The sequence below is a fragment of the Scomber japonicus genome, chromosome 16, assembly GCF_027409825.1.
Source record: "Scomber japonicus isolate fScoJap1 chromosome 16, fScoJap1.pri, whole genome shotgun sequence".
Lineage (NCBI taxonomy): Eukaryota > Metazoa > Chordata > Actinopteri > Scombriformes > Scombridae > Scomber > Scomber japonicus.
In genome coordinates, this window is record NC_070593.1 from 27,775,721 (window position 1) to 27,801,715 (window position 25,995).

Genomic DNA, 25,995 nt, shown 5'->3' on the forward strand with positions numbered 1-25,995 from the left:
TAGCAAGACAATTTGGAAAGTACAAGATGGAAATGCTTTGAACCTGAAACAAATGTCAGACTTTATGATTCACTGTCAGATAGCCTTGTGTGTTTTTTTGGTGTTTTAACTAATGAGAAACATGCATGAAAAGAAAAAGTGAGGTTAGGATCTTGAAAATGTTAAATTGCCAGAGCCAACCAGATAATAAACCAGGTCAATATATCAGCCAATACTGCATGCATCAGTTAATGATATTGGCTTATATGTTGTACAAGAGAAGATGTCAAAGAATTGTGTAACATTGCTCAAAGTGAAATGAATGGGAGAGCAATAGAAGAAGACATTTTTTTTATTTAGAAAAGGCTTAACACAAACATTTGTGATGTATGTCCTATAAATATCTTGTCTGGAATGTGAATGACCTCCCTAATGAAAAAAAACTAATGTGTAACATCGTTTGAGGGCATTGACACGTTTATTTTTTCAGCTGTAGTGTTGTGATCACTGTATGTCTTTGTCACAGTTATTTAATTACCAAATTATTTCTAATATCCTTATCAAATCAGTTTATATGTGTCATGTATTAAAGTAAAACACACACATACATATTGGCTGAAATATTGTTACCTGGTTTCAAATACTGATATTGGTACTGGCCAGTATAATTATTTCAAAGAAATTCAGTTTGACTTGTACTGTTACCACTTTCCCAAATACCGAAATTACTTTTAAATTAGGTGAAAAGACCCTGAATATGAAATCAACATGCAGTATGTTTGTTGTGTTCATATAACAGTCCTCCACACTGGACTCCTCATTAAAAAGGTTCCAGATGTGGTCCTGTACCCTGCGTTGACAGCTTCACAAAATACAGTATAATGATTTTAAGCAATTACAGTTTTGAATCTGTGACTTTTAAAACTTTACAGGTCATTTAGTACTCTTTTAATACCATATCTAGGTATGACATAATGTGCCACAAATGTAGGTGACATCATTGGCTGGATTTATTTTATATGTATGCCCTCAGTCACATAAGATTCAATGCAATGAGACTGCTTTCATATGTCTTGGTGTTCAGCAGGCTTTGAGTGGAATCCATTTGTGGCTTTTGAGCTTTTACTTGTCATCCCCAAAGGACCCTTCCCTCTCCAGACCTCTGTTACAATCACACTGAACTGTCCTACATGAGTATTCTTTAAGAAAGCCAACATTCTAGGACAGATCATGAGGAGTAAATTCAATTTTAAGATATGTTTTAATTAAATGTAATGAGGTAAATAAATAATCAAGAGCAAGAGGTTTCGTCAACAACAATTCCAATTGAATGTATATACAGTACACCTTTTGTGCAAAAACATGGATTCAAAAGACATTTTAAGCTGATAACTTCAAGGCACATATATATACTGTTTTACCATAATATTATTTTTGCTGAAAAAAAAGGGAAATAGTTGTTTTTTAATGGGTTCAACATACAGTAGATGATAGATGTGCTTTTTTGCTGCTCACTCTTATGACACCCACCATCAAACACAGCCAGCACAAAGAACATGACCCCTTTACAGTGGTAATGTATTAATCTGAAAAGCAGGTGAAAACACTGAGGCCTTCCACTTTCTGTGAATGTTTAATGAGTATGACCTTTAAATTTCCTTTTTAAAGTTGAGAGAAATTCCATTTGCATAAAAATATGTCCTCTTTCTAGAGCAGGAATCTAATAATTTGCATCTAAACCAAGTGAAGTTGCAATTAAACAAATGTGCCATATTACTGTGATGACTTCTAAAAACAGTCACACTGTTTTAACACTGAAAACTGCATGGTGGGACTGTATGACTTCAGGAAAAAAGATGCCCTCTAGTGGTGAAAGTAGCTGATTTGTGCCTGTCTCTTTTCTTCCCTCTCTCATACATGAGTTCACTAGCTGGTTTCAGTCCTCTCATGACGTACTGCAGCTACAGTGTGGATTCTGGCCCTATGAACTATGGTCACAGTATACAATGACTTCAAAATCATTCACTATTACTGAAAATCAAAGTGAGACCCAGCCTTAATACTTAGAAATAAATGAATCCTGATTGTACATGTCAACTCAAACAGCACAACTTCAGAAACCAATAACTTATAAATCCAAAGTTGTTATATAAAAGATATCGTCCAGCCAGTTGTATAAATTACATTTCTTGAAGACACGGGGGTTTCAAATAATATTAACACTGTACAGTGTCCAGTAAAGTGTGGGTAGTTGTCAGTAAAAATGCTCCTGATGCTTTCCAAAACCATCATGTGCGACAAAACTCTGCATCCTGAACATTGTTCTTGCAGTAGACTGTGCTGTTGTTCCCCAGGGGGCAGTCCCGGAAGCCGATGCCACCATTAGGGGTGTAAATAGGCTGAACGCGAAAATCTCCCTTGAGGAGCTGCTCGTTGTTGAGTGACACTATCTGGAAGCTGGTCTCAGTCATTTCCAGGATGGAATTATCCTTTTTTGTGCCTGCTTCGCAATAGTCATCTTTTCTCCGACCCCGATTATATTTCCACTTGGTGGAGGACTTGGAGCGGCTCTTCTTGTGCATATGCCAGCAGAAGATGCTGAGGAGTATGACCAGGACTACAATCACAGCCCCGCCGATCAGCCCAGCCAGCAAGAAAGGTGAGCTGGGTTCTTGCTGCGTGGCCTGCTCTGGCCCCGTTGGTCTTTTGTTGTTATTGGGGTTGAAAGAGGCTGGTGTGGTCATGGCCTCTGTGCACACTGTATCATCTTTGGGCCGGTAATTATTGAATGCATCTAAGGGAATAACACAGATCCGATAGATGGACTTTGGCTCAAGGTTAGCCAGTCGGATCCCCCGGTGATCCCCACCCACTATCCTCTCTCTCACCGTGTCCCCTGTCAGACTGGGCCCCATCCTGGCCCAGGTCACCTTGTAGGCGGTGACCGGAAAGGCGGCCACCCAGCTCACGTGGATAGCCGAGCCATTCAGGATGGCAAATGTGACCTGCAGAGTCTCCTTTCGGGGATCCAGAGGTTGCTTAGTCCTCAAACCCCCCTCTCTGGTTGTGTACACAGGGTAGAGGGTGGGGAATGTGGGGAAGGGTCGCCTGGAGGTGGGGGAAACATACTGGGAGTCTGTAGAAGATGACAGGGATGGGATTAGAGCAGTATCAGCTGTTGAAGTGGGCGTCATCGCTGTGCTCTGCGGGCACTGGACCAGCTCAGCACTCAGCTCCCTGATCACCATACCCCGGAATTTTTCAGGTTTATGGCACATGAAGCCGCGCACATTGAGCGAGGCTGGCAGAGATTTAAGCCACGACACCACCCATTTGATACTGCAGTCGCACAGCCAAAGGTTGTTCCGAACAGTGAGCTGTCTGAGACTGACGAGGCCATCAAAGACCCCCTGTGTCAGCGACTGCAGCTGGTTGCTAGAAATATCCAGCCTCTCCAGCTTGTGCAATCCCGAGAATGCCCTGATAGGGATTCGGCTTATTTGATTTTCCTGAAAGTTTAACTTGACCAGCACCTCCCCTGGGAGGAATGGGGGCGGGTATGTGAGTGAGTTCCGGGCCAGGGAGAGTTCTCTCAGGATTGCCAGGTCCTGGAATGTCCCTGGCGCAATCCCTTCGTCTGTCAACAGGTTTCCATCCAACAGGAGGCGCTCTAGCCGGGTGACATTCCTAAATGCTTCCTCTGCGATGACCGCAATCCGATTCTCATCCAATCGCAACTCTTTTAGATCATCTGGAAGACCGATAGGCACACTGCTCAGGTGGTTTTTGGTGAGGAAGAGCATCTTCAGGCTCACGGCCTCACGGAAAGCCCCTTCCTCCACCCCTACAGTAGAAATGGAGTTATCATCCAAATGCAGCTCCTCCAGCCAAAGAAGCTGGGCCAGAGCCGCTCTGGAGATGGTTTGAATGTTGTTCTCCTGCAGATGGAGAACCCTCACATTTTTGGGCAGGTTAATGGGGAACTCATCCAGCTGGTTACCATAGAGATACACAGTTTCCACAGAAGCCACGTGGTGGAGCTCCAAAGGGAAACCAGCATTATTGATTTGGTTGTTGTGGAGGTAGAGGGTCTTATAACCCTCACCGATTCCCAGAGGCACTGAGGTCAGGCTCCGCTCGTTGCAGTAAACAAAGGTGCGGTCACAGCGGCACTCCTCGGGGCAGTTGGAAGCCCGGGAGAACTGCAGGTGAAGGCCTAACAGAATGGGTATCCACGGCCTTATGAAGGAGGCCAAGTCCTTATTCCATAAACGCCACTGTATCTCCATTTCAAAAGGATTGAGGAAAAATACAGAAATCACATCAGAGAAAAAACAATAAGAAATGACGATTCGAAAAATCCAACAGAACAGTCATTAGATTTTGACCACATGTGCAGCCTGGTGCTGAAGAAGGTCTTGAGTAATCCCTTGGTAATTAGTTGTCCTAAGCTTCCCAACATAAGAGCAATGGTCTCATTAAGCAATATGATTTCTTGACCAGCCTCTGTCCATAATTAAGCTGGGAGACATTAATAAAGTTCATCACATTTTCACCCTCTCTACTCTTTTACCGGCGGGTAGAGCTCTCTTCAGCAATCTCCGCTGACAGAGCCATGTACAACACATTGGAGGGTTATCATTGGATGTCCTCTTCTTGCTTCCTTTTCTCTTTCACGTTACACACAGCCGGTCCCAGAACAATAACGCTTCTCTCCTACTCGACCTTTGGATCCAGAAACCTGTTGCAAGAGAAGAATAATAGAAAAATCAGTCTTTTCCCTCCCCTAAAAAAAGCTTTCCACTAAAGACAAAAGGTGGGTTTTTTTTCCTTTTTTTTCCATCCCACAAATGCAAAGCGAGACATTGTAAATTGGGAGAGCAGAGAAGTGTGCATACAAATGACTTACAGATCTGCTACATATTCTTCAGACACACAGCTGGAAGAAAATGATACTTGGAAAAGATAGAGAGAGCAAAGGTGTCGTAAAATGACGGGAAAAACAAGATTAAAAATTCCAAGCCAGTGTGCAGATTACAAACACCGGCTCTGATCTTAAATGAAAACATACCCTAGGCAGATTCAAACTTGCCCCCCTTCGTCCTGAGTTGATAACAACGGACGTGAACAAACTCCCCAAAAAGAACATTTAAAAAAAATGGACAAATCCAAAGGATTAAAAACACGGCAGCCAAAGCAATAAGGTGTGAAGTGAAGCGAAGGAGACGACCGGCTCACTGATGAGCACCATGACTCTGTTACCCATGCAGTTCACTCCCTAATGGATTGTGCCCTGCCCCACGGCATTCAGGAAAAGTCATCCTCAGGAGGAAGGGGGGGGGGGGGATTATCAGGAGGTGAAAGAAGGGACATCAGATATCAGTACTTGCTTACAAAGCCAAATATTTGCTCTGAATTAACGGTAAATTAGACTAATCTTCTGCATTCTTCTTCACTCTTCCTTTGATTCATTAAGTTTTGCTGCTGTGCTTGGAAGGAAAGGAAAGGAGGAGTCCTGGATGGTGATGAACGCAACCTGTCAGCAGAGATAAGATGAGACAAATTCCTCGCGCGGTGGGGACACAACTAAGATCGATGTGGGCCTCTCGCGATGAGGAGGTGCATGGGGGTGCTACCGTGAGCGCAAGGTCAGAAGATTTAAATAAAGTGGAGCAATTTCCTTGTCGGCGGCGACGGTATTAGCTGGCATACACACACAAAAGCCTCATTATTTAGTTGAATTGAAGGAAAACAGTGATAAACCCTCCCTATGCTGCTCCACTTAACAATCCAATACAGTCCCTGCAAAGGAAGTGATGATAATGTATTATTAGTGGTTGTTATCTGGGTGGTAGTGATGATTAATAAAAATGGCACCAGGCAGCAGCAGCCAATTGACAGATTGCATTGATTTGTGGCCAAGGCAGTTCAATAGTTATGTAATGTTTCCTTGAGGGTGGGGGGGCAAATAAGGCATCAAACTGAGTACAATTACGGTGACCTGACCTTATCAGCAGGGTCTTTGGCATCAGTCCTATGACATATATATTCATGCAACCCTTAAAAAAAAAAAGTTGTCCACAGGCAGTGTTTATTGTTAAGCAGCGCTGTCCCAGTTTTTTTTGGAGAATAATCTTTGGATTGCTCTGAGAGAGAGAGAGAGAGAGAGAGAGAGAGAGAGAGCGTTCCCTTTTCTGCTTTTACACCTACTGAAAATGAAGTGATGATGATGGCATTTATAAAATAAATTAATTTAAAAATAAAGCTTTAAAATAATTCTTATAATTGTGAAGTTTACTAAAAATTGTAAAAATATGACCGTTAAGACAATGTTGACCATTTTAAAAGCGGTACAATTAAAATCCCATTATTTGCATTAATGAAATTTAGCGGGAAAATAAACATAATTATCTGATTGGTCTTTTTTCCCCATCTTTCTTACCTGTAGGAAAGCAGAAAGTCTTGTTGCTGCACATCCAGCCAGTCTGCTGTTCTCTCCGCAGACTGCTGCTCTCACACCGGGCACACAGTCCGCATCCTGCCCGCTGCGTCCGCTCTCCTCTCCCGCTGCGGATCAGGACTGCGCTCACTTGGTTTACCGGAGGAGAACTGTGGCATTATGCACAATGTGTAAAGATCCTGACCGAGAGCAGCCAGGAAAATGGGAAAAAATGAAGTTCAGGTCATCTGTGTTCTTCTCCGCATCTTCTTCACACACAGACACACACACACACACCGACAGCCTGACACTCCTGACCCGCAGAGCTGCTCCGGAGCCGCCAGTGAAGTTCCTCTGCCGCCGGGATTCAAAGGAAGAGGAGAAGAAGAGGACATGAAGAAAAAAGGAGAGGAGAGTTAGATACTCCCGGGCAAACACCCGCTACTCCACCGATAGCAACCCGGGATATGAAGTCCATAGTCTGCTGTTGTGGAGACTGCCTGGTCCCTCCTGGAGCCCCGAGACTCCCTCTATCTCTGTTAACACTCTCTCTCTCTCTCTCTCTCTCTCTCTCTCTCTCTCTCTGCCTTATACACCCCCTTTCTCTCCCTCTGTCCTATCCTCATAGGCTCCTTTATCTCTCTCTCTTTCTCTCTCTCACTTAAAGGAGGTGTGTGTGTTCTTTCACGCGCTTTAAAACGTTACATTTCTGATACTTTGCTGACAAATGAACAATGTATATGAATGAAAGTGGATTAGGGTAATATGTGACATTGACTAATGCGGACAGCTAAGCTCCAGTGCATTTATTATTTTACTATTCAATTATTTGAAAGATAACTATTACAGTATATGCATATTGTGTCATTTACATTATTTAAAATTACACGTTGTTTAACCTAAAAATTGTAGCTCAAAGAAATTAAATGACCAAATATGAGTATGCACATTTCACAAAGTTTTGGCAGATAAGGCTGCTTTGTGTAAATGAAAGTATTTCTAAGCCTAAAAACTAATATCCCATATTACTAAATCTACACATTGTGAAAGGATTTGGCCTGAGGAACATTAATATAAGTGTTATGTTCCTTTTGAGTACAATATCCAAAAATTGTCTTCTGATTTAACAAGGAAACACCTCCGGGATTTAATAATAATATTAAATGTGTAACAAGTCAGAATTGCAAAAAGTGTCCCACAGCACTCTGATCTACCCTAAATGAAAACATTTAATATATTTTTTTTCTTAACCCATGTAATTTAATTTAGCTCCTAAATATATGACACATAGCAAACAACAAAAATCAATCTGAATAGTGAGAAATAATTCCTATAATAATAATTCCAGCCTTTTCCCCACTGCCTTCATTACATTTTGCCTCAGGTTTGTTGAAAGTCAATGATTTGTTTAAATACAAATTTGTCAAATAATATGCACAATACAACAGAAATATTGTAAATATTGATTTGATTTTGAAACATGGCACCTCTACAAAGCAGATTCTCAAGATCAGAGCTTTTTTATGGGATTTTTTTCCTTTTTTGGTGTTTACAGTTTTAATGTTGCGATAACACACATGAATCACATTACCACAACATAACCACCACACAGATGAACACAAGCTCAGATCATGTGGTCTGTTTCAAAAATGTTTATTCTACCACTCTGTTTCTTTTTCTGTGTGTTTTTATACGTTTTGCACATTTTTTCCCTTTTCCGTTTATCTTTCTGTTGGACGAGCCAAACACATGTTATATATGTTGCAGTATGTGACTGTACTGTATGTAAAATCTGTTGCTTGTAGCATTTCTACAACTTCCACATGTGTTGATTCATTCATAGTAAAATGTAAAAAGACAGTAAATGTAATAATTGATGTTTCCATCTCATTACTAACATAGAAACATTTGCAGCATGGTATGATCATTTCACTTTAAGACTTTTTACTTCATTGTCCACACATCTGCAGTAACTTATGTTTTATATTATGGCTCAGAAATGGCTGATTAAGATGACTTTTTTTTATGCACATGAAAATGTTGCACATAAAAGCCTTTTTGGCTAAATTATAGGCTTATACATCCGTTTGGATCTTTTAAACCCTCCTGTTGTCCTCAGGTCAAGGAAGGAAGGAAGGAAGGAAGGAAGGAAGGAAAGAAAGGAGTAATTAGGGAGGGAGGAGGGAAGGAAGAAAGGAAGGAAGGAAGAAATGAAAGAAGGAAAGGAGTAAGGAGGGAGGGAGGAGGGAAGGAAGGAAGGAAGGAAGGAAGGAAGGAAAGGAGTAAGGAAGGAAGGAAGGAAAGGATTAAGGAGGAAAGAGGAAGGAATTTAGGAGAGAAGGAAGGGAGGAAGGAAAGAAAGGAGGGAGGAGGTAAGGAAGGAAAGAAGGAAGGGAGGGAGGGAGGAAGGAAGGAAGAAAGAAAGGAAGGAAGGACGGAAAGGAGTAAGGAAAGAAGGAAGGGAGGAAAGGAGTAAGGAGGGAGGGAGGAGGGAAGAAAGGAAGGAAGGAAGGAAGGGAGGGAGGGAGGAAGGAAAGAAGGAAGGAAGGAAGGAAGGAAGGAAGGGAGGAAGGAAAGAAAGGAGTAAGGAGGGAGGGAGGATGGAAGGAAGGAAGGAATAAAGAAAGGAAGGAAGGAAGGCAGAAAGGAAGGAAAGGAATAAGGACGAAAAGAGGAAGGAAGAAAGGAAGGAAGGAAGGGAGGAAGGAAGGAAAGAAAGAAAGGAGTAAGGAGGGAGGGAGAGAAGGAAGGAAGGAAAGGAGTAGGGAGGGAGGAAGGAAGGAAGGAAGGAAAGAAGCAAGGAAGGATGGAAGGAGGAGGGAGCAAAGAAAGAGGGGAGGAGGGGAAGAAGGAAGGAAAACTTAAAGAAAGAGGGAGGAAGGAAGGAAAGAAGGAACAGTAAAAAGAGATGGAGACAATTTGACCCTGGAGGACAACAGGAGGGTTAAACTTGTTTTTTTTCACATATAAAGTTCCAGCATCAGTCAGTCAGGAGTTTCTTCTCTTTCTGAGCTGAACTGCTGCAACACATGAATAGAAAAGCTACTAACTCATCTAACTGCTTTTGTAATGTTTGTGTAGATTGTATATTTCTTACTGTAGCAAAGAGACTTTTCTCCTACTTTAAGGCAGCTTTGTCCTTTTTAATGAATGGCTTCTGCTTGGACTCAAACATCCAGCTGGGTGATGAACCAAAACGAGTACGGCTCATGAACAGTATTGTTTGAATTAAATGAATGCATTGCTTAACATTTGACCTGTTTTCTACTTTTGCATGGGTGACTTTTTCCCTCCTTCAGATGTATACTCAAACATCCAGACAGACTCATGATGAAATGTAGAGTCTGTGCTCACAGAGCCTTTTAGCTCTAGTTAGCACTCAGCAACAGTTCACATAAAGAAAGCATCATTGTGCTGCTGTAACACACTACTATTCAAATAACTGCTAACCTTCAACCATGCTCTCAGTATCACACACACACACACACACACACGCACAGTCTGTGGTTTGATTCACGTCCTCTATTCACAACTCTCTCTCTCTCTCTCTCTCTCTCTCTCTCTCTCTCTCTCTCTCTCTCTCTCTCATGATTTGAACGCCCGCTGCCAAACACCACATCTGCTGCCGCCTCTCGCCACTCCAATCTATTAAATTAAAATTCAGGCTAAATCTGTCTGCAGCTTATCGGAGTGTATGTGGAGTCCGTGGCTAGCATGACGATGTGGGTTTAGCCTCCCGCTTGTTTGTGTTGTCGCTGTAATCTGGCTGCTCGTGTGTGTAAACTCACAACGACCTGGACAGCTGCTCCCAGCGCTTTAGAGCAGGAGGAATGGATTACCTGGATATGACACTGATTGTAGGGGAATCTGTGTGTGTGTGTGTGTGTGTGTGTGTGTGTGTGTGTGTGTGTGTGTACCTTTTTAATATATAAGATAGTAGTATCAAGAGAATTCATAAGACTACTACTGCTCACTTTACATAGTTTGAATCTCAACTCTAAAATGTGCTGATTAGATGAATGATGAGGTCACATGACTCCATCTTTAAAGCTTTACTAATCAATACATTCCAGTAAAACAAGCATTTTCTACCCATTTTTTGGGCTCAGGCTCACCGGTCTCATGAACTGGCCCTCTTAAATCTAGCAAACAGCACACACCCACCCACACACACACACACACACACACACACACACACACACACACACACACACACACACACAGTAACAAGCTGCATGGTGAACATAGTGGCGCATTTAAGACACAATAAACCTTGACTTTATTGTTCCCCAGCGCAGGTGTAATGTCATATAATATATCTATATATGGCTGTTATATTATAGCATAGAGTTTAATGTATAATATACTAAATATAAGAATGAAGCATTGTACATATGGTTCAAAGACGTTTGATGTTTTCAAAGTAGCAAATAAAACAGCATGCACACCTTCCTAAGTGTCACCTACTTCCTTATATTAGTCATTGTCAAGAATAAAGCCAGTGATTCATTTTTATTGTGATTCATAGAATCACAATAAAAACATTATTATTTTATTAGTATAATAATTTAAAATATATTTTTTTAAGTTTATTCTATTTACCTGTTTTTTAATGCTGAATTTATATATATATTGAATTGTTCCTTATTGCTGAGACTGTTATGGGAGGATGTTATATGTTGTGTTTGTTATCAATTAAAAACAATCAATAAACAAAGTATTGGGGGGAAAAAGAATGTATAGTTGAAAAAAGTCATTCAGTAAAATAGAAAGTGTTGTTTAAAACAAACATTTGATGTGCATTTCTCATAATCACATGCTTCTATATTTATGTTTGAACTGTCAGAGAGAGGCATGGGGAGGTTATTCTGGATGTTACAGAGGTTACCAAATATAGTTATTAGTCCAAAAAAGGATTCATATAAAATATTGGTGTTCTACTGTATGACAATTAGAAGACATTAGACATTTAGACATTAGAATAAATAAATTAAAGCTGCTTTAAAACTAAAGTATTCTACTTCCTTCTTATTGCAATATATATAAGTGCATATATATCATTGAATGCACAGTGGAGGTGATGTTAAACATTCGAGTAAGACAGTCTGTGTGCAGACTATAGAGGCCAGAGAGGTTTAGCATGAATAAAATAAAAAAAGATTCAGTTTTTTTTTCCATCAGAAAAAGCTGTGAAACAACCTTTAGACCATCACACACTGTGGGTAGAATACATCTACAGATGTTAATATGATTGCATAGCTGTTAAGAAAACACTGTGGAGTCAAGGTCCACTTACTCCCTTTCAACCTTTTCAGCCCACGTAGATGAGAAGACTGATAAAAGCTCCGAATAATGAAACGTTTAAGCAGTCTGCAGTTCCAACGACAACTGAGAAAACTTCATATGAGGACTGTGTGAGCGAGAGAGCAAGGACATAAATGGAGTTTGAGTGGAGACTGTGATGTCAAATGTTTTTTCTTTTTCTTTCTTTTTTGTACTGGTGCAGTTCCTGGGGGATCGGGTGGTACTGGAGGTGGGGGGGGGGGGGCATTTACAGTATGACCTCAGTAACATGTGCTGCTAATACTTTACATACTGTAAATGTATAGAAAATAATAATAGTAATGCAACATCATAACCGCTCTCAATATAATATTCTATGTGTTGTCACCTTTCTTGATACACTATTTCTTTACTTTTAAGTTTTTGTGTTGTATGGCTCACATAGGAAGGCCTAGGGTTAGGGTTAGGGGCCAACAAGTCCTTATAGGTTTTATTGGCTCCTTCTCCCTCCTTTTTTCCCATGACTTTTCTTGTTTTATTTTTTTTTCTTTATGTGAAATAAAATAGAAATAAAAAATAATTCACTTTTTTATAAATTGTAAATCTCTTCTGTGGCCACTTATGTATACCTTTAGTATAAACACATGCTAATTCATATGTGTTTTTTTCTGAATTTAAGTGAAATTCACAAAAGCAAAATTTGAAAGGAATAATGTCTGTTTTCTATACTACTTTTTAGGCATGAGCAATTTATGTTCCATTACTTCCCAGGAACAACAAATGGATAACAGCTTGCTACCTTCACAAAAACTGTTTCCACTCTGAACATCACTCTCATGAGAACAGAACAGAATGTGAGTTTTGGATCAAACTTTTCACCCTTTTCAAAGTTTGATTCAAATAACCGTTTATAATCTGTGATAACGGTGTGTCAGTTATTACCAGACCTAAACGCAATCTGCAGACTGTTTTAGTGTTTTCAGCGATGAACCAGAAGAAAAATCTGTGGAATTCTGCGGAATGTTTTTTTTCTTTGCTTGTAATGTGATGGAAAATATTCACTTAAGATGAGAAAAGTATAGAAAAGTACACAAATAGTGACATGTGCTGGCTACTTACACAAAGTCATATTTGAGTGGGTGAACTTTTGTAAATGCCTCTGACACATTATGACCAAACTTTTGGGCTTATATTAAAGGAAAAGTCATAATAATGTAAAAATACTAATTTTATGACATATTTGGCATATTATAGAGATAAATAAGCCATTTAAGATAGGGACATAAAGATAAGGCCAGTTTCATTTCACTGGGTCTTCACATTTTGAGTTTTACAAGCAGCATCTTTATTGGAATTAAAGTGTGCAGAAAGGATTTCTATTATTAAAGGTTCTATATGTATGTTTAAGAAAGTGCTTCTCATTACTGACACCGGTGGTCATTAAGTGAGCTGCAGTTAGCCTCCTGTTGCTCGTGTTGATTGTTCTTATTGTAGGTAATGTGTTTTTCCTCACTCACGGCAGGGCTGGGACGTCAGTATAACGTTTTTTTTTGTCTTTGTACATTTAGGGCCCTATGATTTCCACGATCACGGAATGGCGGAAAGGAATTGGCCGATTAAAACGGAATTTATTAACCCTAACCCTAACGCGGAATATCACGGAATCTGACATAATTTGACTGAAATGCTGTTTTCGTGTGGAAGAGGAACGTATGTCTGGGGAAAACTGCACGGAGGGAAGCAAATCTGGGTGGCACAACAAGCCCCCTCCACACACTGAGCCCATTCCCCTTCAAAACAATGTAAGCATGGCGAAGCGGCTGGCCACGGCTCTGCCTTCATCGGTGAAAAATCTTTGAAAACTCGAGACTAACCCCTCAGTACAGAGCCGAGCCGTTCCCGAGGGACTTCATATGTGTCAGGTGAACTGTTGTTTTGCAAAAGCACACTGTTTTTGTTAGTAAAATAAGAGTAAAAGGTAAAAAAAACAAGATTCACAAAAATTAAAATGGAAAAGACGGAATCTGGGAAAAAATAAAACTGATTTTATAGGGCCCTATACATAGATCCATTCATTCAGAGTAACCATCATTTATTGTGAAGAACATACTCATGTCCTCTATGAGTATGAATCAGATGCAAGAAAAACATGTGGGACGAAAATAACATTTGGATAAATTGACCACAAAGTATATACATTTTGAGTTTTTTATTATTATTATTATTAGAATTAGATTCTGCTTATAAAGCTATGGAAGTGTCATCGGAATGGCGTGAGCCTGGTTATTACCCTCACATGACTTCTCTCCAGCATACATTGCAAACTGCTTGAGCTAAAGATGATTATCCAAAAACAAATCTATGGTCCAAGCCAAAGCAGGGTAATTGACTTGTGGTCCCAGGTAGCCTAGTTACACACAGTGGGAGTGTTGTTCTGATTACAGCATCTAGTCAACAACAACCTCACTGCTGTGCTGACTGACAGACACAAAACTGAGAACCCTGGTGCTACAAATACCCAAATACTCATAACACTTCTCTACAAGTGTGTTATTGATTTCTTCCTAAGAGATGTGATGACCAAAATACCAGAATTCTACTGCAAAACACACACAACTCATAGCTGTGCAGGGATCAATGATCTCCATTAAACAAACTTTGACAACAACAAACATCATATGGTGCAATATACAGTATGTTTTACTACTGCTGAGTTCAATTATATATGTTTATAATGTTTCTGACTGCTTGTGTTCCCAGATCATCATTTAACCTGGTGAGTACAATGTTGTACAACTGATGGTAAAGACGAGCAAAACTATGAACATTAGACCTCAGTTGTACAGTTCAGTCTTTTCCTTTATTAGATCAGTCAATTGAGATCATCAAGTTACATGATCATTTGCTCTACTTCGTTTGGCTGTAAATCAAATAGCTTTTGCCTGCACATACTGACAATCTGTAGATATACTGTACATTTTACAGGTATTGTTAAATGTATATAAACTTGAAGGTAGCGCTGGTGGAACAGTCAGCAGATCACCAAGTTATTATACAGTCATTCATTCTGAGAGGATTCTGCATCAAAACACACACTCAGGGTTGTGAAGGTTACTTTGGAAATGTAATAGATTAGGGATTACTAGTTAATCTATTTAAAATGTAATTACAGTAACATTTATTTTCTAATTAAACGACCACAAACCGTTACATGGAACTAACTATTCCTCAATACTGATCATACTGTTATAGATGATTCAGACTGGAACAAAGCAGTGATCCGACTAACACTGCCAACACTAGCGTGACTACACATAATCAATAAAAAATGACATTTTTAATCAGCTACAGCCATATCATCATGAGCACGCCAACCTGAGAACTCTTTCATTTTCTGGGTCATTAGGATGTATATTATTTATTTATAGTTTATTGCAGGTAGGGTTTACATGTTTGGCATACTTCCAGCCAGATGCTGGACCAGCCCACAGTATCAAGGTAGTGTTGGACTGAAGCGTGAGTCCTTGACAGAGACTATTCACTTTGTTAAATTAAAATAGCTCTCAGGGCTTTGACTCTCTTCTTGACCCTTCCGACTGTGGCGTTGGCAAAACATACCACTCTGACCCTTCCATACACACACAGAAGCCTTTGGCTACGTGTATTGTCTGTTTTGAATGGTGATTCTGAAAACCTGAGTGCTTTGTTGAAGTCCCAGGTGTGGATATGCTTTTAACAACTCATTTCCGCGAAAAAACAGTGTTGACCTCATCAATAGTCCTCAGTACATAGTCATAATTTGCCTATCATGTATTGTAGCAGACTTCTATGGGATCCCACGTTGTGCCTCGACCTTTGAGCACACAGCGCCGCAGCCTTCCCTCTGCATCTTTTACTATTAATAGAGGAGCAGATCGCAGACAGACAGACAGACAGAAAGACAGCACTGGAGATGACAACAAAGAGGTTTTTGTCAGGACTTGGGGGGGTTGACAGGCGGTTCAATCAGTGTCGGGTTTCTTTAATGAGGATAAGGCTCAGTCAGGGGTGGATTATCAAGCAAGGAGGAAAAAAAAAAGCCCTCAATCTTCCATCTGTTTGGGTAATTTTTTTTTCAGGGAGAACAACAGAAAAAAGTGCAAAATGACGCCTGGAGGAAACCTTTTCCACATTTATTTTGTTATCACCAGCCAAATTTAAAAGCATTTCATTTGCATGTTTGAGACGCTGACCCACTGATCAACAATTAATAAGCCGACGAAAAAGAAAACGTCTTGAGTAGAAATAAATAAAGAAATAAATCAAAAATCTCCAGAGTCAAATTTAATCAAGCCACTCCGGAATCCACGAAATGTCCTTGAGGTATCTGCGCAATTTGACTGGGGATGCCTTTGAATATTTTAATGAGATACTTCTGTATGTATTTGCATAAATTTGCAAAGTTTTCACTTTGCCTATTATGAGTTGTTTTGTTGACAAAATAGACCTATTGAATGCATTTTCAGTTCCTCTGTCAGACTGCAAGATTTACAAAATGCATTAAAAAATCAGTTCAAATATAAGTGTTGATTAAGAAGGACGTGAGGTGCAGCTGTTTGCATGAACTTAAAACATAAAAAAATGAAGACTTCTATTATTAAAGGTTCTATATGTATGTGTAAGAAAGTGCTTCTCATTACTGACACCAGTGGTCATTAAGTCAACTGCAGTTAGCCTCCTGTTGCTTGTGCTCTCTCATTCTTATTGTAAGTAATGTGTTTTTTTGTATGTCCCTCTTTGTCCCTCTTTACAGAGATGCATTTATTCCGAGTAATCATCATTTATTGTGAAGAACATACTCATGTCCTCTATGAGTATGAGTCACACGCAATAAAAAACATCTGGGACAAAAGTAACATTTGGATAAATTGACCATGGCCATTTTACTCCTAAATCAATGTATTACGTTAAATGCTGTAATTGTATGAAATTGTTCCAAAGCGTCAAACTGAACTTATAATATCATCATAATCACAATCACCATCATTTTCTGTAATGAAGGTTGTAACTGCTGAAACTCATTGGTTAAAGCTGCAGTTGGTAACTTTGAGGAGAGAGAGGACTTAGCATCAAATTTGAAGAAGTACAACTTTCAGATCCCTCCCCCTCCCTCTCCTCTGCACTCCTGCCCTGCCTCCAAAGTCCCTCCCCCAGAGGAAGCTGACGCGACCACGTGCACGTAGTCGCGTGCACGCAATCGGTAATTCATGAACTACACTCCACACAGCTAGATATAAAACACTTTACAGTGACTTTCACATGGCTATACCTTACCTAGAAACTCGGAGATATGAGCTTGACCGAGCTGAGGAAGAAGGGGGAGGGGCCTGTGAGGAGGAAGGAGGAGGGGCCTGTGTGTGAGCAGTGATCGACAGCTGTCAGACACAATCCTGGCTCTGATTGGTTCTTTTTTCCAGCCGTGGTGGATTCTGGCAATTTGCAGTAGGAGCAGTAGGCGGGGCTAAATGAGCCTGTTTTTTTTTTACAGATTCCTAATTTCATGTAATGCTGTCTTTACATACTGACAGTCTTAGCAAATATGACAAAAAGTTACTTACCAACTGCAGCTTTAAGACAGATTTTCAGATGCATACTCAGTGATGAGGTTTACCTCATGTTAACTTTGTGGCATGCGTCAAGAGAAAAAGTCCATGTTGCAACTGTTGCACTGATACTTTGTTCCTGGTTCACCCCTATTCTCCTCATATTAACATGAAAGATCGCTAACATTGTGTTTTAGCAAATCATCTCTCTCAGTCAACTTGACCTTCAAACCACCAACTTTGTTCGTCAACCATGTTTGCTAAATAACGGTAAACTCAGTGAGCTGTGGCCTGGGAGCAACGTGCTGCTGCTTTATTGTGAAATGTGTGGTGGTTGATGGAGGCAGCTAGCTGTCTCAACACCCTAAAAAACAAAGCTAGCTGGTATGACTAATATCTTCAGGGTGTTTCTAGTTGGATGGCATCATTTTGGGTGTGATGTAGTGGTCATTTGTTGATTTTATAGCACTTTGGAGCACACAAAAACCTCACGTCCTTTAGATTTTCATGGAAAGAAAGGAAGAAATAAAGGAAGGAAGGAAGATTCTTCACATAGAAGTCAGGGAAGGTCTATTTTTAAAGTTAAGTTACAATCTGTTCACTCAGTGGTAATTTGAATTATGTCACAAGTCTTACATATAGAACCTTTAAGTCTAAATATCTTCAAATTAAAAGTACTAATTAATCACAAATAATTCTTGGGCACAAATTTCAATACATTAAGCAAGTTTTTTTTTTTAAGTTTTGAAAGATGGCTCCTACCCACTCATATCTCTTCTCACAATGGTTTGGTCCTCTGCCTGAACCCCCCCCCCCCCCCCCCCCCCCAGCTCTGGAAGTGTGCCAGACAGATTATTTCCTTTGACTTTAATAACACCTGCAGTATCACACAGCTGCAGAAGTGATAAGTGCATCTTTAAATTGAGAGTGATGCACACATGTATGCACATGGCACAGCATTAACACACAGTAATTATTGCTCTGTGTTCTGACAGATCAGCTGTTACACACTGACTCTGATTGTTTGTAATAAAGAAGCCCTTCTTTGAATCAATCCTGAGCTCCATCAGAGCTGTCAGGATATTTTTACTTCATGCTGAAAGTCCAAGATAAGCCTCATTACTCACATAATGGAATTTCAGTGATTTAATTATGTTCTGGGACTGGAGCAGCGGATGTGAACTTTCTATAGCTGTTCAGATAAACCTGGGCCTCTTTTGTATGGGTCCATTTAAAGGGTTAGTTCATCTATTTTACTCCCATACAGACAGTTTTAGTTCTATTTGTCCCACTTTGGAGATTTCTGTTTTAATGAACAAATATGATTTCTGTCCCTGATATCGTTGCTTCCATTTCAATACTGTGCCCCCCTCCACCCCCTTCCCCCATATCATTCTCCCCCAGTGTGTAACTGAAGATTTTACCCTCAGCACTAACATTTCAAGAGCAAAGTCAATTTAGAGATATATATATATATGTATATTTAATGTGTCGTATAAAGAATGTGAAAGATCAATGCTGAAACATGAAATGTGATCTGATCCAACAACTCTATTCACAACAGCATTTTGTTCTTGAAGCAACACTTTTTTGTAAAACCATGACTTTACTCTCATCATTTCATGAATCTTTCTTCTTGTAATAATAAGATTACATTTTTAAAATATACAAATTTTAACTTGAAAATTGAAAATTTGAATCTAAAAATAATATGACCTCAGACTCTGACTCTAAGACTATTATACAAAAAATAAAATACAATAATACAACATTAAAACTTGAACATGTTCAACCTTATTCTTTAAATATTACCATATAATCTCTTTAAAAAATGTGACTTTATTCTGAAAAAACACAGCATTATAACTAACGTTATTCTTGATATATTACTACTGTAGTCCCAAAAAATAGTGACTTTATTCTGAAAATACATAGTATTATAAGTAAACTTGTTCTTGAAATATTACCACTATACTCTTGAAAACTTTTAATTTCATTCTGAAAATACAAAGCATTATAACTAACTTTATTCTTGAAACTATAATCTCAAAAAATTGTGACTTTATTCTGAAAATACAAAGCATTACAACTAACTTTTTGAGAGTTATATGAGTTTTATGTTTGCAACTTGTTATTGAAAAATCATCCTGGATATGTCACTACATTCATGTTATATTAGCATTTGTGAGTATTATTGTGTCATCATTTTGAGTTGATTCTGATAAACCATGACCCCTGTTGCTCTATGGTTCTTTCTCTTTACAAACTCAAATACAGCCTCTCCCTCTTCATCTCTGTGGGTTTTATTGTCCTCCTTCCTTCACCTGAAACTGAAGTCTGTAACAACACTATCACTTCTCACCTTGTCTCACTCGTCTATGAATCTTTTTTTTCTTTTTTCTTTATCTTTTATAACTCAAATCAAATTGCATCAGCACATCATTCCTTTATATTTCAGCTGTGGGTCCTTTTAAGATCCTGTCTTCAGTGACTCCCAGTCTGATATTGTTTTCATCATTTTTCCATCCTCAACAGGCATCAAAGGGGCTTCCCTGCCAAGATCTTAGACGCTCACTGAAGGTCACTCTCAGTCAAAGCTTCCTTTTACACTCAATAGCTTTTTATTCTCTTATTTATTTATTTATTTTCCGGTGGGAAATGAGCTCTTTGATCAGTCTACAGCCTTTAACACCAGGCTCACCTCTGTGTGTGCTCTATTTATTCATGCAGCCGCCTCACAACACTGTTAGTTGACAGTTTAGCATAATGTGGAAATAATTAGCATATGCGTCAAAGAGCACCATGCAGGCTTAATGGACAAAACTACACAGCTGCTATTCAAACTTTTGTCACAACAGGAAGTTGGTTGATTGAACATTTGGAGGGGAAAATATGTTTTCTTTAATACCTGTGTAAACCTGATCAATGGGACCAGTCAAAGACTTCCTGGGGCCCAAAAAGAAATCTAACACATGACTGCACTGACATAACATACTGTGTCTCATGAACTATATATACAATATATGAGTCAATGACATTATGTTACTCAGTGTCAATTGGTGTAACCAGTATTTTTTTATACAAATCTGATTATATGTGAACTACAATGTGGAATAAATAACAAATACAAATATAAAGTAAAATAAAAATCCATTTTTGCAATGTAACACAATGTTGTTGTTGTTGTTTTTAAACACATTTTACATCATTTGTTACACTATTTATTACACTAACTATTTAGAAAGAATGTTTTTTTAAGGATTTGTCCTGCTCAATATTGTATTTTAATGTAGAAATGCAAATATACATGCACAGAAATGTAGAAATACTAAATGTAGTAATTAAATACATTATAGGTGGATAGAATATTTAATATTTATCATTCTTTTGTGGTTACACCATTTGACATTTTCTTACTTTTGACATAAAACCAACAAAAATACTAAATGTACATTTTAACAAACCTGACCCTGCTTTTAAAACTATTTTAAACATATTTTTTAATTGCTCATCTTGCCAACCTTTATTTGTCTCTGATCAATACAATGTTAAAAACGTACACGAGCTACACAGTGTTGCATTGTTCCTTCATAAATCCAAAGTAATGAATTCATACACCACAACAATTGTACTATTTCAACATATTTGAGTTATGTTTGAAACTGACACTGAAAATGAAACTATATATTCATGAGTTGTTTTTTAAAGATTATTGTCTTCCATTGGAACCAATTGGCTTATGGCTGACAGTCAGAGGCAAAGCAGGGAGCCAGAAAGTAATGAGAGACGGCCTAACACAATGTTCACTTTGCTTGGTTTGGCTCTTTTTATATAGCATTTATTGACAAGACAATATAAAACTCTGACAACCTTATCCCTTAACTCTTCTATCTTCCCCCAGCTTTCATATTTTTCTATGCCATAAATTTAATGAGTTGAACCACCAGATGACCGCTGCCTAAAACGACTTAATTCTATTGTTTTTTTGGAGACAGCAGCACTGCTACCTGTTGCAGGATGAGCCAATTTACTCATAGCTTTGGGCTTAGCCTAGGGTGCACAACAGCGTACAAACTCCCTCACCCCAATCTAAGTGTCATCTTGTCTGTCGCTGATGTCAACAAGCCAATGACACTATCTGAACATGGAAAACCATGATGGATGGCTTTCGGAGGGTAAAATTGGCCACAGAGGGCCGTTCCTTTGACAGTGGCTCTCTCGCTCTCTCTCTATTTCTTTCCAGCTGCCTTTTTCTACACTTTCCAAGCTTCCGAAGTCTTTCACAAAACCCAGTTGGGCCCAGCCTGGTATGACTTCCTGTTATTCTAAAGTTTGACCAGTTTTCCATCTGCCAAAAAACGACGAAATTCTCTGAAAGAAAACAGACGTGACATTTCCCACAGACTTATCTCACAACTGCTTTTACTTTCCACAATTTTAAAAAACATTGCTATTCACAGCACACTTAGAATAATTTGGAGGCTGGATGCTCCTCTTATGCAACTAAAAGTATATTGTCATGACAGACTGTTTATTTTATTGAGAGCGATATCACATCCTCACCTCCTTTTTCTTCTCTGCGTTACATGCTGTCACCTCAATCTGTGCTGTGGATTACAGTGGAGTTATCTCAAGACGCTGGTGCACTTGAATGTGACTGCTGCTTCTCAGGCGAGCAGAGTGGATGGGAAAACGGAACGGTTCGCCGTGCTTGAAATGAACTGGGATGTACTACGTGTTCCCAGTGGATTGCATATTTAAAACGGGACAAAAATTCCCTGCCTTCACAATCCAAAACTACAAGAATGTTGATGTTGCACGCTTTTTGCAAAAGCCTGGATTATGTTCACAACTGATTTTTTTACATCTGCTGCCAACATTCTTTATGATTCTTGTGTTCTAGGATTAAAATGAATACTTTCATTTTGTTAACCCTCCTGTGGTCCTCAGGTCAAGGAAGGACAGGAGGAAGGGAGGAAAGAAGGAAGAAAGGAAGGAAGGAAGTAAAGGAGTAAGGAAGGAAGGAAGGAAAGGAGTAAAGAGGGAAGGAAGGGAGGAAGGAAGGAAAGAAGCAAGGAGGGAGGGAGGGAGGAAAAGAGGAAGGAAGTAAAGGAGTAAGGAGGGAGGGAGGAAGGAAGGAAAAGAATAAGGAGGGAGGGAGGAAAAGAGGAAGGAAGGAAAGGAGTAAGGAGAGGAGGAAGGAAGTATGGAAGGAAGTATGGAAGGAGGAGGGAGCAAAGAAAGAGGGAAGGAGGGGAAGAACGAAGGAAAAATTAAAGAAAGAGGGAGGAAGGAAGGAAAGAAGGAACAGTTAAAAGAGATGGGGTCAATTTGACCTGGGAGGACGACAGGAGGGTTAAATATACTTAGCAGCCTCATGAGGAGTCAGAAGAACGTGGATACACTTCTCATAGAGTGTATGTACAGCAGATGGTTAGTATACAGACAGGAAATAGGTGGAAACAGCTACCATGGCTCCATCCAAAGGAAACAAAGTCCACATACCAGCAACCCTACAGCTCCGTGATTAAAACAATACATCTTATTTATTCAATCCATACAGAAAACCTTAGTGTAAAAGTGACATGTTGTGGTTTCACTAGGGGCTTTGTGTGCCAGAGTATTTCTTGCCTGGGAGCAGTAACTTCCTGCATCCAGCAACTTCTCTGATCGTCCTCCAAGAACTCCGTGTCTTTTTGCATGCCTTTGTAGTCTTGACACAGTTCATCTTCTCTGACAGCCGAACCAAAACTAAAAGAAACTCGAGAGCTTGAGAGAAAAATTCAAACTGCCCTCAGTCTTACCTCCACACACCTGGACAATCAGTGCGTTAAGTGCATGTGATTGTCAGATTGTCATTTTTTTGGAAAGTTACATGAGTTCTAATATCTGACAGCTCTTCAGATGTCTTGTCGAAGTCTTCAGGAGTTTAAAAAGTTGAAGCGAATTACTTCTGAGCTTTTAAAAAAAACACCTGGAAGTGACAGCTACGGTAATTTAAAATCCAAAATCAGGAAACAAAGCTGAGAAAACGTGTTTATTTTGATGGAAGCCACAGCTAATCAAAGCTGTGAATGAGCAGGAAGAGATAAACAGCTGAAAATGAATCGTTGAAGGAAATGAAGTCCAATAATTTATTAAAGCAAAGGTGATGACAACAGAACCTGCTCTGCATAGTATATTAACCCTGGAGGACTTCTACAAAAAGAAAGATTTCTGAGTTATGTGAGTAACTTTACTGAAGTTAAACCTGAAACAGGCCTTTTTTTAAATTATCAGTTTTTGTTCAAAGTGTGAAAGTTATCTACATATCTTGTTGAAACCTGACAAACCAGACAACTCTGGATATACAGTATGAGGAATGAAACTCAAAAATGAAATGATACAATAGATGAGCTGTCAGTGAAATCACAGTTAAATAATCTGTCTAATATACTGTAAATATTAAGGAAACTAGTTTATGACTAACAATCTGTGTCAATCTCTAAATACTATATATAATAAACAATCTCTAAACTAATCTGCAGTGTTTCAGGGATTAAACAGTAAGGACAGTCTCAGTCTTATTGGTGGGAGTGGGAGGTACTGGGAGCTGTGGTGGCTGATGGTATGATAGAGCCCCCTCCCCTCAGGTGCTTTGAGGTATCCACCACCAACATGAGTATAATATGAGTATTCAGTGACGTTGAGGTCATTTACAATTATAGCGAGTTTTTAATTAAAAATTAAGACAACAAAAAAAAAGGACAAATAAAAATCAGTTCAAACAGTTACAGTGTGAAACCTAGGGGAAGACCAAGACCCCAGCTCTCCTAGGGAAGACCAACCCAGCTTATCACACAATACACAATAATGTGTACTGCAATTATCACCAGTAATAATCTGGTAGACCGAGTCGAGAGGTTTAAAAACAGCCTGAGCAGCATTCCTATAGGTGACTTCACCATAATCCAACACTGACCAAAAAAACTGCCTCAACAGTCCTCTTCCTACTGATCATAGGGAAGATTGTTCTGTTTCTGAGTTTACAGACAAGATTGTTTTTATAATGTTTGAATGTAAGTTTCTCATCAAGCCAAGTATGAACTAATACCTACTTTGTATTTTGAATTTCTGATTGTCAAGTCATTTTATTTTTACGGCCCGATAATTTGAATTACACATTTGCCTTAGGGGGATTTACAATGTGTACAACAAATGACCTCCTTAGAAAAAAATCCCTTTAATAAGAGAAAATGGTGTTTTTTTGGAACAAGCTTGGAAAACTGTGTGAGTCACCGTGGTCTTACACATGGTAGCGGCCCCTCAAGAGTCTCAGGAAGTGATGCTGCTGTATGGGCTCTACTTAGTTTACCTTGGCAGAGGAATCACTCATCTATAGCTTTATCATAGAGAGTTAGATGGCCTAGGTTCTTAACTTTTGACTTTCTGACTGATGCTGTAGAAGGAAAGCAGAAGGGCTTCAATTACTTCCATAATGCTTAACACCAGTGTGTGATACTAATTAGGACACATGAAAAGAGCTGAAGAAACAGTGATGGATTCCTCTATTGTTACTGAGAAGTGATGACAGGATGAGGAGCAAAGAGAGAAAGAAAGACAGGAAGCAGGAAGGCAGCAAGAGAGAGAGAGAGAGAGAGAGAGAGAGAGAGAGAGAGAGAGAGAGAGGAGGCCACAAGATAACGATCTGCTAGAGCTGGAGGATCTGGCCAGAAGAAAGCCTGAGGGCGAGGAGCTTGGACTAGCTTGATCTAACATCCAGCAGAGCTTGGCTACAACCCCATCCCTCACTGCAGGAGCAGTAGAGGAAGAGGAAGCACTGGAAGAAAGTAAATCCAGAGGCATGGACAGATGGAATACTGAGACTCTGAGGGAAATAACCACTGGCAAGCAGGAAAAGCAAGAGAGCAGAGAAGCTACAGCTGTCCCAAAAGTGCAATATTTTACTCCTTGTGCAGTCTTCCTTTCTGCTGAGTTCCAGCACCAGAGGAAAGTAACTGGCCAGGCATTTGGTGTTTTATGGGCAGGCCTGTACCCAAAACCCGCCCCCCCCCCCTCCTCCACCACAACCCCCTGAGCATCATCACAACTCAACTACCATCCACCCATCAGCCATGCTTAATTTATATAGAATAATACATCAACCATCACTCATGAATGCTATTTTCTTATTTTATGACTGTTGTGTCACCAAATACAAGTAGAAGCCCACAGTGCAGCATACATATATTATACAGACATTGCATCACCTAAAGGTACAGGCTAAAAGGTTAACTCTCTTACACATAAAGCATATAAGCACAACATGTTGCCTATAAGTTGACATTGCTAAAGTCTATTGTGTGATTTTACGCTGGTATCTTCTGTTGGAAAGTGGCCTTTATTCCACCTTCTTGTTGGTGACACCATTTATTTAATATAATGTAATACAAAAGGACCAGATGAATATATATATTGTGTTTAACATATGATAATTTAAGACTTTTACATGGCACATTCAGCTTCCTGTCACCAGTTATCATGGTCACTAGTTAAACCAGAGCACCGGCCAGCAGGGTAAACTTAGCTAGCCATGTCACACACTGATAACAGCTGCTGGGTATTTAAAAACTCTGAATAACAGCTAGTTTACTGCTGCATATTGAAGCTTGGAGAGTAAAACAAGAGATTTAGAAATGGAAAGAGGCAACCAAAAGATTACAAAAGAGTGAA

The 25,995-nt window shown here is 39.4% G+C and overlaps 1 protein-coding gene across 1 annotated transcript in view; it reads right to left on the reverse strand.

Moving 5' to 3' along the window:
• Window positions 1-451: 451 nt before the first annotated feature.
• si:dkey-87k14.1 (leucine-rich repeat transmembrane protein FLRT2) overlaps window positions 452-25,995 on the reverse strand; it is a 59,979-nt gene continuing 34,435 nt past the window's right edge. The window contains exons 2-3 of the mRNA XM_053335691.1: window positions 6,422-6,772; window positions 452-4,720 (exon numbers count right to left, since the gene is read on the reverse strand). Coding sequence (XP_053191666.1) covers window positions 2,268-4,268 — 2,001 coding nt within the window. The 5' untranslated portion in view covers window positions 4,269-4,720; window positions 6,422-6,772 and the 3' untranslated portion in view covers window positions 452-2,267. The remainder of the gene's footprint in view (window positions 4,721-6,421; window positions 6,773-25,995) is intronic.